Genomic DNA, 14,443 nt, shown 5'->3' with positions numbered 1-14,443 from the left:
GGATAATAAACTTTCGAACTCATATTTTCAATCATTCAAACATAGTCGGCCTGCACAAAAATCGTAGAATATGGAAACTCGTATCAGTTGCTGAACTGATAAAAATAGCTGAAAAATTACTTGGCGTTTCCTCCGTAAATTTTCCACGTATCGTCACAGCTTACTCGCATTTTCTCGATTTATCACGCATTTCATATTCCGTCAAGGTATTTCCCGCAATTTCCCAACCAAGCAAAAGAAAAGTAATAATAAAGTGATAAACGAGTCCGTGCTTAGCATCGTGGGCATCGCAGCCCAAACACACGTACAAATTCCAAGATGCCTACATAAGCCCGTCCGAAAAAAAGTGAAAAAAAAAAAAAAAATTCCATAGAGAGCGCGAAGCCAAAAGAAAAGCTTTCATCACTTTTTATCTGTCTCTTCATCCACGACGGCGATACGCGAGGTAGGACAAAAGGAAGCAATCTCTGGCTGTTTGACTCTCGAGAGGGAAAGCGAAACTTATTTCGTTTTCAAAAAAGGAAGAAAAACCGAGCCAAGTCTGGAAAAAGTGCGAAGATACATCGGCCCTCTATCGCGGTAAAGCCATTACATCCGTTTTCGTTGAATTCCCCGAAACGTTTGCGGATGCGTGAATTCTTCGCGGCGCAATCGTGGAACGATAAAGAGAACGAACAGCCGCACGCGGGTACGCGCACGTCGAAATTAAACGTAATTACGAATAATAAGCTGATAATGGAGGCAACGCGGCGCGCGGACGAAACTGAAACACGGCGCCGTGTGACGCAGGTGCAGCCGCCAGTAGAAACAGTCGTTCGGATGCTACACGCACGAGCGCAGATTACAGCGCAGTGAAAGTCTTGGACGTACTTATACGTGTGCCTCCTGTACATCTCATCGGACGTGGACGTTGTATGCTGTATCTTGGAGGCGCCGCGAGTTCGCATTGTCTTTTCCCCTTTTTTTCTTATTATTATTGCCGTAGTTGTTATTGTACATCGATCTTTCATCTCCGGGGGGAAAAAAATGGAAAGTCTTTCTCTCGCTGGTTCTAATGGCTGAGTTTATGCATTTCTTGCCGCGTCGCCGTGCTCGTTGTTTCGCTTTATTTTATCGAAACGTTTCGCCACGAAAGTCGCGAGTATTTTATTGCTACTCTACGTCGTTGACGAGTTTTCAATTACCTGGCTGCAATGGTAACGATACTCCAGCGTAAGTTTATGGCGGATATTACAGTCGATCAACTTTTATTGGCTACTTTTGTCGGATTAAATAAATGCATGTGTAATCGAGCTTGTAAATCGTTTCAAGGATCGCCGATTCGAATCGGCGCCGTTGGGAGCAGAAGGTCCGCGAAGCCGAGCGGAGCGACACTCGAGCCCGTGAAGGGAAAAAGCGCGCGACTCCCGGGCGCAGCGTCGTCCGCGGGCTCGCGCGCACCCGAAAGCCCGCATGCGCGAGCTCGCCGTTTGATTTACGAGCCTATACGCGCGCGTACGCGAGGAGGAACTCCGGCCTCTTTATCTTTTTTACGCCCCGCTGTCCTCTCGCTCGCCAGAGGATCGGGTGACGCGCACTGGTGTCTCCGCTGGCTTACGTGTAGCATCGGTATATCTTCGACTTGCGGTCGAACGCGGGATTTCCGTGTCGAGGACGCGGTATAGTCGCGTTCAAACTGTTTCTTCGTTTCATACATTTCAACTGTCTTTCGTGCACGTCATTTTCTGTTCTATTAGATTTTTCAAGGTGAAAAAAAAACATTTCTAAGCTTGATAATATCGCTAGGCTTCATAGTATTATTTCATATGATTTCTCTACTTTCTCCATATGATGAATTAACGGATTATCGAACAATAGTATAGAAATATACATGAAATTCCGTTTCCAATCAATTTAATGATCAATAAAGAAACTCAAGACGTGAAACGTCAATACTGTCATCGCGTTAATTAGGTTAAAAATAATTATTAACGAAAGTTTCAAAACAGAAATCGAACGCGAGTAAAATCAGCGTGTATGTCAAATAATTAAGCTTGCAAGTATCCACTATATGTCTGCTAATGACTTTGCTCGGTTGCTTTCTCGACTCTGCTGTAGCAAAATAAAAAGACATCTCCGCCAAAATAATAAAAAAGAGGCTAACTAATTAGTGGTAGATCCATTAGAGTAAGTGCGAATAAAACATGGCGCTTGAAACGAGGTTAAGCCCCTCTCGACCCATCGAAACATAGGGAAGCAAGAGAACCGGAGGTTCGCTCGGTGGGCGCCGGCGAGAAACACAAGCGAAAGCGAGGATATGACGTTGGCGAGGGTGTCGCAGAAATCGCGCGACCGCAATTTCAATCGCGCCTCTGCGTAACTGCGATTGCGCGCAGGTGTCTTCCTTTCCGACGGCAAGCTCCTTTCGGGCGAGCCCGCCGCGCCGGTGATGCAATCCGGCTTGCTTTGCGTAACAATCGCGCACGACGCACGCGCTCTTTGTCGGGCAAATTGGCCCTAGTTGCGCGCGACCTTGTGCCATTTCTTTTTTTCCTTCTCAAAGCTTCGTGATTTGACAGAAATCGGCTGCTACTGCTGCTGCTGCTGCTTCTGTTTCCCCTCGGTTTTTTGCCACTCCTCGCGGCAAAAACAGGCTGCTCTATTATTAATTCTTTTTTCACGCTGCGAGTGTGCTCTATCTTCCTCGTCCTTTGTGCGAAATAAATTGCACTTACGTGCGGTTGCATATACACATCGCGCAGATATCTTTTTTTCTTTCCCGCATCGCGACGTCTTACTTGTGCCAATGTGGATAGTATATTTTCAGCTTATTATTTGGACAGTGACTGCATGTCAAATACGCGTGCGTTCATGGACAATCGGTTGTTTTCGAACAACTGTGCGATGATATTTGGAGGAAAATGTTTTGATGGTGTGTAATATATTATGACACTTTGCGGATGCTTCGAGGAAATTTTTCAAAAATGCAAGCTGCGTAGTTGACCATTTTTATGAGACAATCTGAGATTTCATTACAAAAGAATATTTTTTCTACTCCAAAGAAGTTTGTTATGCAATAAAGCGGACCGATGCCATGACAAACGATAACTTTGCAATTGCTTGTCGCAAGTTTCTACTCACGTTTGTCACTCGTACAAATCCCGTATAAACTTTGTTAAATCTTATCTACGTTCTCGGGAGCATAGTACGCGTACGAAAGATAATGGAAGGTCTAATTCGTAAAATTTTGGTAAAAAGTTCAATTGGTAAATCATGAGAATACATATTGTTCTAACGTCCTGTTTTCATGTTTTATCTTGTATAAGAGCAATCGATTTAACCTACAATCCCGCTTGGAAATATAGCATACAACAGCAGTATCAAAAATGTTACCTGAGACCAAAAAAACACATTGACTTTCGGGAGTCAATCAAAGAAACAATCGCACTACGATCGACATGTCAATCAATTAAAAAAAAAAAAAAAAAAACAAAAAAACAAAAAAAAAGAAAAAAGGTCGAGTGGGTCAATGGAAAACTCGCGTCGACGCAGGTCGGCAGGTTCCCCTCTCCGCCTCTTTCGGAGCATAGTATAGGCGAGGTTCACGTTCATCACGCGACTTATAGTCATTGGTGCTCGGACGTTCGCACAGTTATCAACTCGGCCGCCCGCAGGCGGCCTTTTAACTCCGTTAAACCGATGTCTATGCAAGCTGCCCCACTGACAACTTACAGTTTAACCTATCCATCGATTGTGTTTGCGTGCGAAACCATCAGCGACTCTCGTGTCACTGTTCGCCGAGCATTTATCGCGCGTCTGTTTCCTTCCATTTTTTTTCGCTGAGTAAGTCTGCATACACGGAGTTTCCATATCACCGGTGCCAGTGTGGTTTTGCAAAGTCATTGGACGAGGTGTTGCTTGTTAAGATTCAAAACACACGGAAAGAGAAATTGACAGTTGGTTCCCGAGGAATCAATGCTGCAGGTATCGTTAACACGTACATAAGCTTTGACTTCTGCAATCGCTCACGTTGCGCTGTTCGATCGGCACGTTTGTTCTCGGATCGAGTAGATTTCCAAAAATAATTTGTCCAATATAGCGCCATTACGCGTTGAAAGTAGCCGTAGTGTAATTGACGTCAATGGCGTTTCCAAGGAATGCAGTGTTAAAAAGTCAGCCGTGTGGTTAATCGATAGACTATTAATAACGGCAGAAGCGTCAATCCACCGCCTTGAACCGAAAATGGCCGAGCACATAAAATGCATATGCGCGCGCGCCTATGCGTCTCATCATCGACGGTGCGAGGTAATAAAACGTACGCGGCAACGTGCTGCCAAAGAGGCCGCGCCAATCAAACATCTAGAAAAACAAAAAAAAAAAAGAAAAATATTCGCGGCATACACGCGTAAGCAAAGAAAGGAACTCTTGAAATATCGTTTGTTATAAAATTGAAAGTACTGCGCGTTTTATCGCTAAAACGCACCGGCAGGTGGAATAACAGAGAGAAAAACGAAAGGTTTACGGAATGCCAAGTACACTGGGTTCCGCGCCTTCTGCGCCTTTTATGAGCGCGCGCGAGCGGCGAGTATGGAAATGGCGTGCTCACGGCAATTTCGTTTTTAACATGCAAATGTTATAGATGTATTAACTGTTGTTGTCTGGCTTGTTTAACTTGAACTGAAAATCGTTGGTATTTAAATTGTTCAGCTATTAGGCGCAACCAACAATCTACTTCGACGTGGACAATTTAACGGCGTTAAATTATGTGAAACTTATGTGTCGCATTTTATTTTATTTCTTTTCTTTTCCGTGTTAGTAGCACGAATAATGGGCGCGTAATTTATTCTAATCCAAACGCTATCAAGTTCAAATTACACTTTCTTTAGAGAGAAAAAAACAAATAAACGGAGAGCTGGCGAATAAAACGATTTTTTAGAAAGCACCAGCGGCCTGAAACCGAGCTCACAAAAATATCTGGCAGGAAAAGAAGAATATAGATGCTATAAGTTTTTTCAGCCACCACGTGAAAAAAAAAATGTGTAGAGCCGCGCTAATGTAAGGCTCCATCTAAATCCACAACTATAAATAAACACCGCCGCGGTATAAACAACGTGCGCAAGATATAAGTTTCCTAATTGAAAAATTCCAGACGCGTTCGCTTAACAGATAAGAAGCTGCAAACGCGTAGAGATGAATTTCACCGTAGTGATATTCCGCAGACGGTTTAATCGAGGACGGCGATTGCGCGTGCATTTGGTTTTTCAAGCGCCGCGGACTATTTGTATATGTACGCTTGGCGGGACTCGAGTTCAAGGGCCTTCCTACCTAATGGGAGTTTATGGTTTTCCGAGCGTGAGATGCGCGCGCGTACGTACACGGAGCGCCGCCGTTTGTCTTGTTCTCAAGTGCTGCGGGGTGTCCGTCGCGGCGCCGATTCTCCCGCGCAAGGTCACAGCGTCTCGTCGATCGACGCGATATCGTGCTTCGACGCCCTTCCTGTCGTACTCTCGGCTGCGATTCATTATTCGCGTGGTGGCCACACGATAACACGGAGAATGCCAGTCTCAAGACCAGTGTCGATCTATCTATTTTCTCATTCGCCTGTACAGCGAAGAGGAATCCTCCGTCGCGCACGTTTTTTCCATACACTCGTACGGACCTCGCGTTTCTTCGCTCGCAACCAAGTGCTTTTTTTTCCAAAGTTTACCGGCAATATCGCCAAATCGGTCGCGCGCAAACTGTATTCTCGGAAAATTTGTCGCGCGTCGACACCGAATTACCGCAGCGCCTACGGCTCTTCAAGATTGCGCCTAGTGCATTTTGTTTTGACCCCGGTCGATATAACAAACCTCCCTTCGCGTCATTCCCATTTCGTTTTCAATGTTCGACAGTTCTCCGTAAATACCTAAGCGCTCGCACACGCACGTTTAGCTACGCTCCCCCCCCCCCCCCCCCCCGTAGGTTTATTTACGCTTGGGCCACACAATTTTCCTTTTCAAAGCTTCACGATCGTCCGTTTCGTTTGCTTCCGTTGGCCGTCTAGGTTTCTGGTAAAAGACGCGCGCGTGGGCGGCACTGTTTGAACGCTATGCTCGGAGGCCGACGTGTCTTTATGCGTTGCTGCTGCGTAGCTTTCGCAAAAATCTGGTTTCGTGATTTATTGCGAACATTCGAATTTTCACGCTTGCAATGGATTTATAAAGTAAAAGTTTCATAAAATTTCATCATTTTTCATAAAATTCACGCGTAAATTATTAATGGACAATTTCCGCTTGAATCTTCGAATTAATGACGATTATCAATCATCATGCGTACGAATTCACTTGCGAAACATTTACTAATCACGCGTCCCTCTGGTGATAGTGGCATTATAGCGTAAATTTTATCAACTATTGATGACTGACAACGTATCGTACCGCTCATATAACATACCAAAGCAACATAACTTACATAAGTATAATTACCTAGAAAACATGATTTAGGTTATTTTTGCCAGATAATAAGATATAGAAATGTTGCTAAAAAATAAGACAGAACGGAACAACGAAATGTTCGGCTCAGTCCTTCGGCTAATACTATGTTACTGTGAGAGTATCAACGCAACGTAACTGGCAAGCTATAATTACTTTGGGAATGCGATTTCTCGAATGAAGTCTTGCTCGAATTTATTGAAACATTACGCATTAGGTAATTCTTTCAAAACACTGGACTTTCTTTAGTTCGACGATTGCTGAAAAGTATCATCACGAAAGATGACAATCGAAGCACGTCGAAATAACTCGAGATACAAATCGAAAGGCACGCAGTCCCAGCTCACGGTGAGAGCTCTGATCCGCTATACATATGCATATAACTGCGGCATTCCGTTACTCGCGCTACTCGCGGCTAATTTCCATTAGGCGCGTTCGAGTCCACTGCGTTAGATCTGAATTTATTATTGTACAAGAGCGCGTGAAAAAAAAAGCACTGGGCACAATCGCGTCGCACGGCGGGAATCAACGTAGAAAAAGCACGCACGATTTCGGAATCTCTCAGTTCGCTAGTAATCGGACGCGCAACTTGGCGCAATCGCGTACTATTTTGTTGAGGTCATGCGCAACGGTGAAAAAAAAAGCAAACTGGCGGGCTGCCACGATAACGAATTCGTTCCCGATATGACGCGTAAAGTGAAGCGTTGTAATTATGCTTCGGATACGTTTGTTTTCGTTTGGGCTGACGCGGTGGCGCCCAAAGAAGCGATTGGTATAAGCCGCGTCGAGTATCAACGAAAATGAAGCAGGGAAGGAGGCGATAGTCGCGGCGCGGAAGGTGGGCCCGCAGAGGAGAGACACGTTTGCCATCGCGAGTGCCGATTATGCGCAGCCCCCTTGCCAAAAATCTCGCTGGTAGTCGTCCGTTTCGTTACTGGTCCAGAGGAAACGTCGCAAAATCGCCATAGCCGACGTCCAGGCTTTGACGCGGAACCATTGAATAACGAATGCGGAATCATGACTTTGCTTAGATTGCCGTCGCGACGTTGCTTGGGAAAGTTACGACAATATTTATTCTGATATATCAGCGAGTAGGCGGCGTGTCTATGTTTGATCTGATATCAACGGCAAAGCTCTACGACGTTGTGTATAGAAATGCTTTTTGGCGAGAAATAAACGTAGATAAGCTTAAGAAAAATTCGCAAACATCTTTCCTTTGTTAATCACTCGATACCCTCCGTATCTCTTGTCTGACCATTACTGATAAAAAAAAAACAAAAAGAAAATCACAAGGTTGGTGCCATTCGCGTTCAAACAAACGTAAGTTGGCGTTGAACAAAATATTTACTCTACTTTCTTGGTACTTCGACAATCGTTAAAGAAAAAACACAATGATCAATGCTCCAGAAAACGAGTGCGCTTTTCAGTCGTAAAAGGAGAAAAAAAAAGAGCGGTAAAGCGCTCTCTTGTAAATCCGGTCGGTTTTCAAACAATCACACCGGAAAGAACGAAACCGCGCGCTTGCAACTACACGGATAATAAACCTTTGGAGATGTAATAAAAGGCACGACGCTCGCGCGCGAAAGCACGCTAATGGGAATAATCGAAGCGAGAGTGTTAAGAGCCGCGCTAACGGTACGATCATGGGCGACGAGCGCGCGAGAAAAATAAACGGCCTTTACGAGTAAAAAAGGATCGCGCTCTTTGAGCGTCGAAGGTTCGAACCCACCGCGCGGCGTAACTACGATCGCTGCGAAAATACAAGCGACGAGTTTACGAGAGCGGCTTATTGGCCGTTTCGGAGCTCCAACGGCCGTCGGAATGCTCGTTATTCGTAAAAGCCCGTTTGAAGTAGACACGCTTGTAAACTCAAATTCGGAAAACGGAATGTTCCGTTTGCAGATTTAGGCCAGAACGGAATAATTGTTTCGACATGTGGTCGCCTCATGAGCACAGCGTTGCGCGAGTTGATATGTGCTTCGTTCGTCAACAAGATTCGAACGAACGACGATCGCGTTGTTGTTTTTTCTCATTTTTTTTTTTTTTTTTTTTTTTTTTTAATTGCGAACGTCTCTCTGTCGAATTGCGCAACACACGCTACGAAAAACGAAATTAATCATTTTGAGTGATAAATTGCTTACATTCGCGAGATCACGCGATGAAATTATATTTAACAGCCATATCACTTAATTACTTCCATGCCCACGACAGACGCGTCGTCTCGATCCAGTAGCGTGGCATCTGTTTGATCTCGAAACTCCAGGCAATGCTGCTTCTTTTTCCCTATCCGACACACCAATTACCGGTCAATTACAAGGATAATTGAATGTCCGCGACGCCTCGAAAAATAAAAGACATTCTCTTTCTCTCTCCTATCAGAATTTTTCGAACCCGCAGCGTCGAGTTACTTTAATTGCATGAAATTTCGTGTTTGTCGAAATAATCGAATGACGTTACTCTCTTCTTTTAAAGGTGATTACCAACGGCAGTGCATCCAGCGACGAGTACGACGGTCCGCATAACGGTGAGTCACTATATACTCGTTTTCTCATGCAGGCACATTACACGTAGTTGTTATAAAACTGCTTCTGTGCTATGTTTTATTCAGCGCGGATGTGTGTGTTTTTTTTCTGGCAGTAGGCTGCTTGCTTACTATTTACGTATCTTCTCTTTCGACTGTCCCTTGCGAAGACGGCGGTTCTGTAAGAAATGTGAAAAGAGATGGTCGTTTCCACAAATTACACGAAAATTTTCATCTTGTTCGATTAGCTTGAAAAATATAGCAAAGTTCGATAACAATTATTTGAAATTGACACCGCAAAACTTAATATTCTGGGCATTCAAACATTTCAACACTTTTGGAACGAGGTCTGCAAGGTTCAATTCAATTAAAGATAACAATCACAAATAAAACATGTTTTCATTTAATTGAATTTAAGTGTTTTCAGTTCAGTTTTGGAAACTGATCTGAAATTTATTTCAAACATACAATACTGCTCGCAGCAAAAAAAAAAAATTATTAACTTTGCAATTATCGTTTCTCAATTATTCAGCTAATAATCCGATAACCTTCAATCAAAGATCGTTACATTACTACGGATCCAATTCTTAGAATGTCCATGCAACGGTAGACTTAAAAAACGTGGGATACGTAACAGTGAAAGTTTCGCAGTAATAATTGAGACGCAACTATGCATATATGCAACGGCAACATTCCTGGTCAGATTCGAATTCAATGAAGCGTACGAGCCAGATGACACTCCATCATTTTCAATCTGTCTCCGTCGATGTATGAATCACGCATTGCGCGTACATCGTTCGTCCACCGCGATCGCATCATCCCATCTACGCGGCCGAGCGCTCGAAAGAATCGCCATTGAAATTGGCCAGTGGTCTCGGAGAGGGTGGACAAAGGCTCAACGACAGCCCCCCCCCCCTCCCCCCCGGGCACTCACGCGCGACAGCAATCGGTAATGCAAGGGTGCGCGACGATTACGACCCCTCTAGCCCTGGCGTGCGCCAAATGCATGCAGATTCGTGGCGCGCGATAGCAGCCGCGCGTACGTGCGCGGGGGCAGTTCTGGGTTTTGGTGTCGAGCGAGCGGCGCACGATAACCGACTTGTGACTCCGTTGCCGCCGCGCCGCGTGCTTGCATGCATGCACGCCGAGGAGTGCTTTTCTTTTGTTCGGTCGTCGGCTAAAGATTTGGGCTAAGCCTATTGCCGACCCAGTTTGTTCCTTCGCGCGATCCATTGTCCCGTTGAGTGCCCTTTGATTCTCGTTTTTCCTCGCCACGCTGGACGCCCTTTGGATGCTGAATGCCGAGCGATCTTGAAAGCTGATCTTGTCGAGAAGCCGACGGATTATAAGCGAGACATGTCTTCTTAGCTCCGCCGATTCGCGTTGTTAAGAAATATACCGGATAGTCTTGCTTCTCAGAGACAACGAAAAAGAAAGAAAAAAAAAAAAAAAAAACAAAGCGCACGGTCGCACGCTTCGAGACGCGCGTATGATAATGTCAAGGTGAACGGAATAAAGCCGCAGAAAAATTCGCTTCCTCTCCCCCTGTCCGGATTAGTAGAGAAATAATTGCCACATAAGATTTACGCGTCGGTTGTTCCACGCGCGCCACTTCGTCGTCGTCCCTTCTCATAATAATCCAAGGCTACGAGATCGTAAACTTGCCAATCATAAGGCGAAAAAAAAGAAATATAGATGTTAAGTGGCCTGTAAACAAGGAGAAAGTGCCCACAGGAAACGAGACACGGTTAGTCGGACAGTCAATTTTAGAGGATTCGGACAGTCGCGCGCGCAATTTTTTTGCAATATACACTGACAAGTTGGAATAGTTAAAAGAGTCGCATTTATGTCCCCACTTGCAAATTCATTCAAGTGTGACAATCAATGTTCATCTTGAATCAGAAGAACGTGTGTACATATCACAGCTTGACGATTTTTTAATTCGATGGAGTTTTACAATTCTGGAAAAAAGTATACTTGTTAGTTTTTCAGTGAAAGTCGTACTGACAAAATTGTAAGATTGATTTTCGAAATGACTTATCTGAAAGTATTTTATTTTAACGAGCTCCGTCTACTGGATATACTTACTTGAACAAATATCATTAGAATTTCAAAGTAGAAAAAAAAGAAATACTCATGCAAAAGTACATATGCAGCGTCGTCGAATCGCATAGAAACTTTCATAAATCAAAAAGTGTCCGCTGCAAACTAAAAGGTACACAAAGCCAGTCGGCCGAACGTCACGCGTACGAGACCAATGGTCGAACACATCCGCGCATTAACGAGTTGTTCACTCTCATTTTTTCCCCCCTTGAAATTTTGTAACTGTAAAGGTCGTCGACATTCGCGCGCGAAAAAGTACAAAAAGTTTCACTTTCAGCTCGTTAAAGTCGAAGCTGCTCGCATCTTCTCTTTAAACGGTGATCGCGCGATTTGGCACGTCTGCGAACGACGTGTCTACGCGAAAGCCGCTTCCGAGTTGCTCCTCTTTGTAATAAAGTACGTAGCATCGATCGAGTTCGTTCCTCAATTAAAAGGCTTAACGATGCAGCGGATCAAGTCGCCGAGAGAGCGCGAGAGGCTCATCAAGTGTCGGACGGCTGATTAAAATCGAGTCGGGTCGTTGATCTTGCGAAAACCTTCGCGCGCCAGGTATGCGAGCTGCGGCAAATTGCCATCGGGATTCGCAACGATCGCTCGCGAGCAAAAACGAAATATGCATCCCGCAAGCGCCTTCCTACCTGCGCCGATGAGTTTCCGTTGCGCGATCTATCTCTTTATTGCCCGATCGATGGCTTTGCGAATCGCCGCCGCGCGTTTCCAAAGGGTTCGTCGACGTGCGGCAGGACGAAGAAAGCAGCGGCGCGCTTCGCCCATTCGAATCGAGCGCGAAGGAGCGAAGGGGACGAGCGCGGCGTTCGCGCGTTTGTTTAACAAACGAACGCACGGGTAGGAAAAACAAAAGGAACGTTGCCGGGGGGGGGGGGCAATTTTGTTTCTCAAAGACACGTACTCCCTCGCCGTCGCGGAAGAAACGAAAAAAATCCAACGCGCACAGGTAGAAATGCAGCAGCTGCATCCGGTCGTTAACCTGCGCGGCTCGGGGCTTAATTTTGACCCTCCCGCTCTGGCGCGCCCGAGATTGCCACTGCGCCTCGGGCTCTGTACACGCAGTCGGCCGCGAGATTGCTTTTCGATTTGCCGACACACTGCGCCCGGCTCTTTTTTTTTTCTCTCTCTCTCTCTCTGCTGCTCCTTCCGACGTGGCGCGTCATTGAGCGATTACCTCGCTATCCTGCATTTTTTCATATGTATTTCTCAGCAGGTCTCTCGCTCGGATTACCTGCGATTGCGTTTTATTTGATACGAGGCCTTTTGGGCTTGACGGTTCGCGCGCGAATCGACGCCCGCTCTCATTCTTTTTTCTTCCGTAAAAACTTGAGAAGCTAGAACGTTTCGATGAGATTGGATCGTCAATTTATTTATCATCCGTGCTATTGCATAACAAAAAAAAATCTTACGAGATTGCATTATCTGGCGTCGACTTGATTAACGTTATCAAATATCAATATTTACATTGTCATTTGCGCGAATTGCAAGGCGGTATCGCTGAACCTTATTTACTCGCCAGCTGCGAAAGAATCTTTGTGCGCTTACTCGCTGCAAAATATCAATGCTACGCAAAACCACCGCGATACTTAGCTGCCGCTCCGTGAAAATTTCGCGATAGATCTCGCAAACAAAAGGAAACTGCAGAGAGAAAGGCAGCGAAATATCAAGGAGTAGGGGAGATACAGTCCATCATTAAATTCTCTTCCATAGCGGAGAGGATCGATAGGCCGAGCGAGCTGAAAAAAAAAGTGTCGGCTTTCGCACGCTGCATTGTTTTGCAATTCTCAGTGAAAGTGCCGCGGAGCTGATTTCCTTATGGCGACTGCTCAGCTCTTTTGTGCTTCGCGCTGAGACGGGCCTCTTAATTAACAACATTAAAAACATACTGCGTGCGCAATAGCAATGATAATCGAGATTGCACCACGGGCGCACGTTGCATAATGTCGTTTATTCGGTGAAAGCGATCGTTTTGCCAAAAGAGAAAAAGAAAAGAACGAGTTTGCCCGCAGATGGGCAAAATTGTTATTTTCGTAGGTATACGAGGATAATTGTGAGATCGGGCGTTTCGATTGCAGACCGCGTTAGTTTGTACGTCATAACGTTTCAATTAGGCACACTGAAGATTCTTAATTGTTTGTTGCAATATCATACGATTCATTTTTCGCGGGAAAACGCTTTCTCTACATATCAGAATTGTATATTTTACGTAAGAGCGTTGTATTATTCAATTGCGCGAAGGAGAAAAAGGAAAAATTTTTTCCTATCATACATAGGTCTTGAAAATTAACATTGGCGTCGGTAGACAGGAAGGCACTTTTCTTAAATGCCCGTATGAAAGTTTAATAGAAACGAGGGAAAAAATGCGTCTCCAACCGCATCGTTACAGCGGTTTGATAGTGCTGCGCGCGGCGAATCGCAATTTCCCGATTCACGAGTGAAAGTGAAATTAAATCGTCGTTCGCGGTTTATAAAGGTCTTTTTGATTTTTTTTTAGTCCAAATAAAATTCTCGTCGCAAAAAAAACCGAGACGCGGACGGCTTTCAAGCACGTCGTGGTAGAGAACTCGATTGCAAAAAATGCATTTCTCTTGCACCTCCGGCTCGATCAATTATGCGATTCATCGTCCGGAAGGGCAGGAGGGGGAATGTCGCTGTTATACGTGTCACTGCAGAATTCAGAAAGTCTTGGTATCGGTAAATCGACGTCGTTTTGTTGCCGCTACAAGAAAGTCAGAGCATTTATTCTCCTTTTCTTGAGAGACGTTATGTCGCTAAACTAAATGTTCCCATTGGGCACGAATCGATATATATGTCGCGGAGAAAATGTATAACACTCGCGCCGTCATTTTGTTTATCGAAGTCGCACATCGTCTTTTCGCGCGCGCGCCAAAATAAACAATGGCAATTGCTAATCTCGCGGCTGCGCGCGTTTAAAAAGGAGCTCGCATAATTATCCTTGAAGCAGCATATATGCACGAGTGCTTTCTATGCCATTACTCGCCACGCCGAATTTCTATGTTTGTCTTGCGCGCGGGAGAAAACCGACGCCAGCGGCGCGATAAAAATTTTCGTATGCGCTGCACGGAACGACGTCGCTTAGTCTCAGTTTTGCCTGCAAATAATGTTGTCCGATTGCCATGTTTCGGCCAGCGCGCGCCTCATTACGGTCGAGCAAATTGATTTGCTATACGCACCCGAAAATTGGAGCACCGTCGACGTATCGGCGCCGCACTCCGGTTGGCTCGCGCGCGCGAACGACGATCTGAAAAGAAATAAAAGCACGACAAAAGAAAAAAAATCGCGGCTCCGGTGTGAGCGCAATTGGGTCAACGCCTGCTATGCCCGCGCTCTCAAATTGCCG

The 14,443-nt window shown here is 45.2% G+C and overlaps 1 protein-coding gene across 3 annotated transcripts in view; it reads left to right on the top strand.

Annotated features, from left to right (window-relative positions):
* LOC131670111 (leiomodin-2) overlaps positions 1 to 14,443 on the top strand; it is a 31,072-nt gene that overhangs the window by 14,696 nt on the left and 1,933 nt on the right. For all 3 annotated transcript variants that reach the window (XM_058945481.1, XM_058945482.1, XM_058945480.1), the window contains exon 4: positions 8,922 to 8,973. In XM_058945481.1, the coding sequence (XP_058801464.1) occupies positions 8,922 to 8,973 (52 nt within the window). The remainder of the gene's footprint in view (positions 1 to 8,921; positions 8,974 to 14,443) is intronic.

The sequence above is a fragment of the Phymastichus coffea genome, unplaced genomic scaffold (genome assembly GCF_024137745.1).
Source record: "Phymastichus coffea isolate CEN01 unplaced genomic scaffold, Cenicafe_Pcof_1.1 PCOF00100, whole genome shotgun sequence".
In the NCBI taxonomy this organism is placed as follows: Eukaryota; Metazoa; Arthropoda; class Insecta; order Hymenoptera; family Eulophidae; genus Phymastichus; species Phymastichus coffea.
The sequence above is the reverse complement of the archived record's forward strand: the minus strand, read 5'-3'. Positions and strand labels throughout refer to the sequence as shown.